Here is a 1396-nt window from a genome sequence, read left to right on the forward strand (position 1 = left end):
CCAACACCATCCACCTGCAGCCCATTGCAGCCTCCTCCCCTCGGCGCCGCATTGAGAGGGTCCCCGTCCCACCGTGCTGACGGGGCAACGCCTATCTACAAAGGGGGGTGACCCGGGGTTGCCGGGGGGGTCCCCACCCCCGGGGGGCGTCCCCGCCCCACGTTCACATGATGTCGTCCAGGAGGTTGGGGCTGGCCACCCAGTCGAGGGTGCGGGGCTCGGAGGCTGCCATGATCATGCACATGAACTGTTTGCCCGTCCTCTTGTCGATGGGGTAGATGGTGGTGGGGGTGAAGCGCTTGTTGCTCTCCACGAAGTCGCAGAGCTGCTCGTAGACGGCGGGGAACTCGTGCCGCAGGAAGACGCCGCGGATGCGCAGCTCGATGTTGATGAAGCAGACCTCCCGCGCCTTGCGGCCCTCCTCCCCCTCCTTGTCAATGTCCGCTGTGCCGGGCGGCGGCGTCAGGATCAACGTCTCCATGTCCCGCTCCTTCTTCAGGATCTTCTTCTCGGGGCTGGAGGAGGCTAAGGCCACCTTGGCATATTTCCTGACCGTCGGCACCTGCGTCTTTGGCGACGGCCTCTCCGGCACTTTTTGGGTGACAGCCACGGTTACATTCAGGAGGAAACATTCGTCAGGGTCATACTGGTTGCCCGTCTCCCGCAGCTCCCGGGCATACTCCCCGAGGTTGTCCGAGTAGCTCTCCAGCTCCCGCAGGGACAGGTAGGTGGGGGACATCAGCAGGCTCTCCAGCCCAAACTGGAGGAAGTTCTCGGCCGAGCCGGCGTTGGGGAAGCCCAGGAAGAGGACGCCACGGCCGCGGGAGAGGTAGCCCACCTTGGCAATGCGCGAGAAGGCCTTGTGCACCTCAGCGTTCTCCCGGCAGAACTGCAGAACGTGGCGGCAGACGCTGCCCACGCGCCCGTAGACGCAGCTCTCCTTGTGCGTGTCCCAGTCCTCGCGGCGGCAGTGCCGGGAGCAGTAGTAGGTGTAGCAGCTGTGGCACGACTTGAAGTAGAGGCAGGCGTTGAACATGGTCTCCGTCCGCCGGCACTTGGCGTTGGAGCACATCATCATGTCATCCTCCTCCGCGCTCAGGTCGGGCGAGCAGTTCTCCGGCGACTTCTCGAAGGGGCCGACGGACAGCGGGGCGGGCGGGGGGCGCGGGGCGCTGGCACGGGAGCTGGGACCCGGCTGCTCCTTCGTGGGTCGGGGTCCCTCGGGCACGCCGGGGGCGACCCTCCTGCCCCCGCCCCGCCGGGGGGGCCCCGGGGCGCTGCTGCTCAGGAGCTGCTTTAGCTGCTCGGCGAGGCTGTCCCTGTCCCCAGCGTGGTGGCCTGGCGCCGGCTTGTAGTCGATGACGAGGTCAGCGATAAGCCCGGCCAGCTGCCCCAG

The 1396-nt window shown here is 67.0% G+C and overlaps 1 protein-coding gene across 1 annotated transcript in view; it reads right to left on the reverse strand.

The window, feature by feature from the left end:
- Positions 1–151: 151 nt before the first annotated feature.
- The window catches only part of CUNH9orf172 (chromosome unknown C9orf172 homolog), a 6962-nt gene continuing 5717 nt past the window's right edge, over positions 152–1396 (reverse strand). The window contains exon 4 of the mRNA XM_019474960.1: positions 152–1387. Within this exon, the coding sequence (XP_019330505.1) occupies positions 164–1387 (1224 nt within the window). The 3' untranslated portion in view covers positions 152–163. The remainder of the gene's footprint in view (positions 1388–1396) is intronic.

This window comes from Aptenodytes forsteri, unplaced genomic scaffold (assembly GCF_000699145.1).
Source record: "Aptenodytes forsteri isolate BGI_AS27 unplaced genomic scaffold, ASM69914v1 Scaffold494, whole genome shotgun sequence".
Lineage (NCBI taxonomy): Eukaryota > Metazoa > Chordata > Aves > Sphenisciformes > Spheniscidae > Aptenodytes > Aptenodytes forsteri.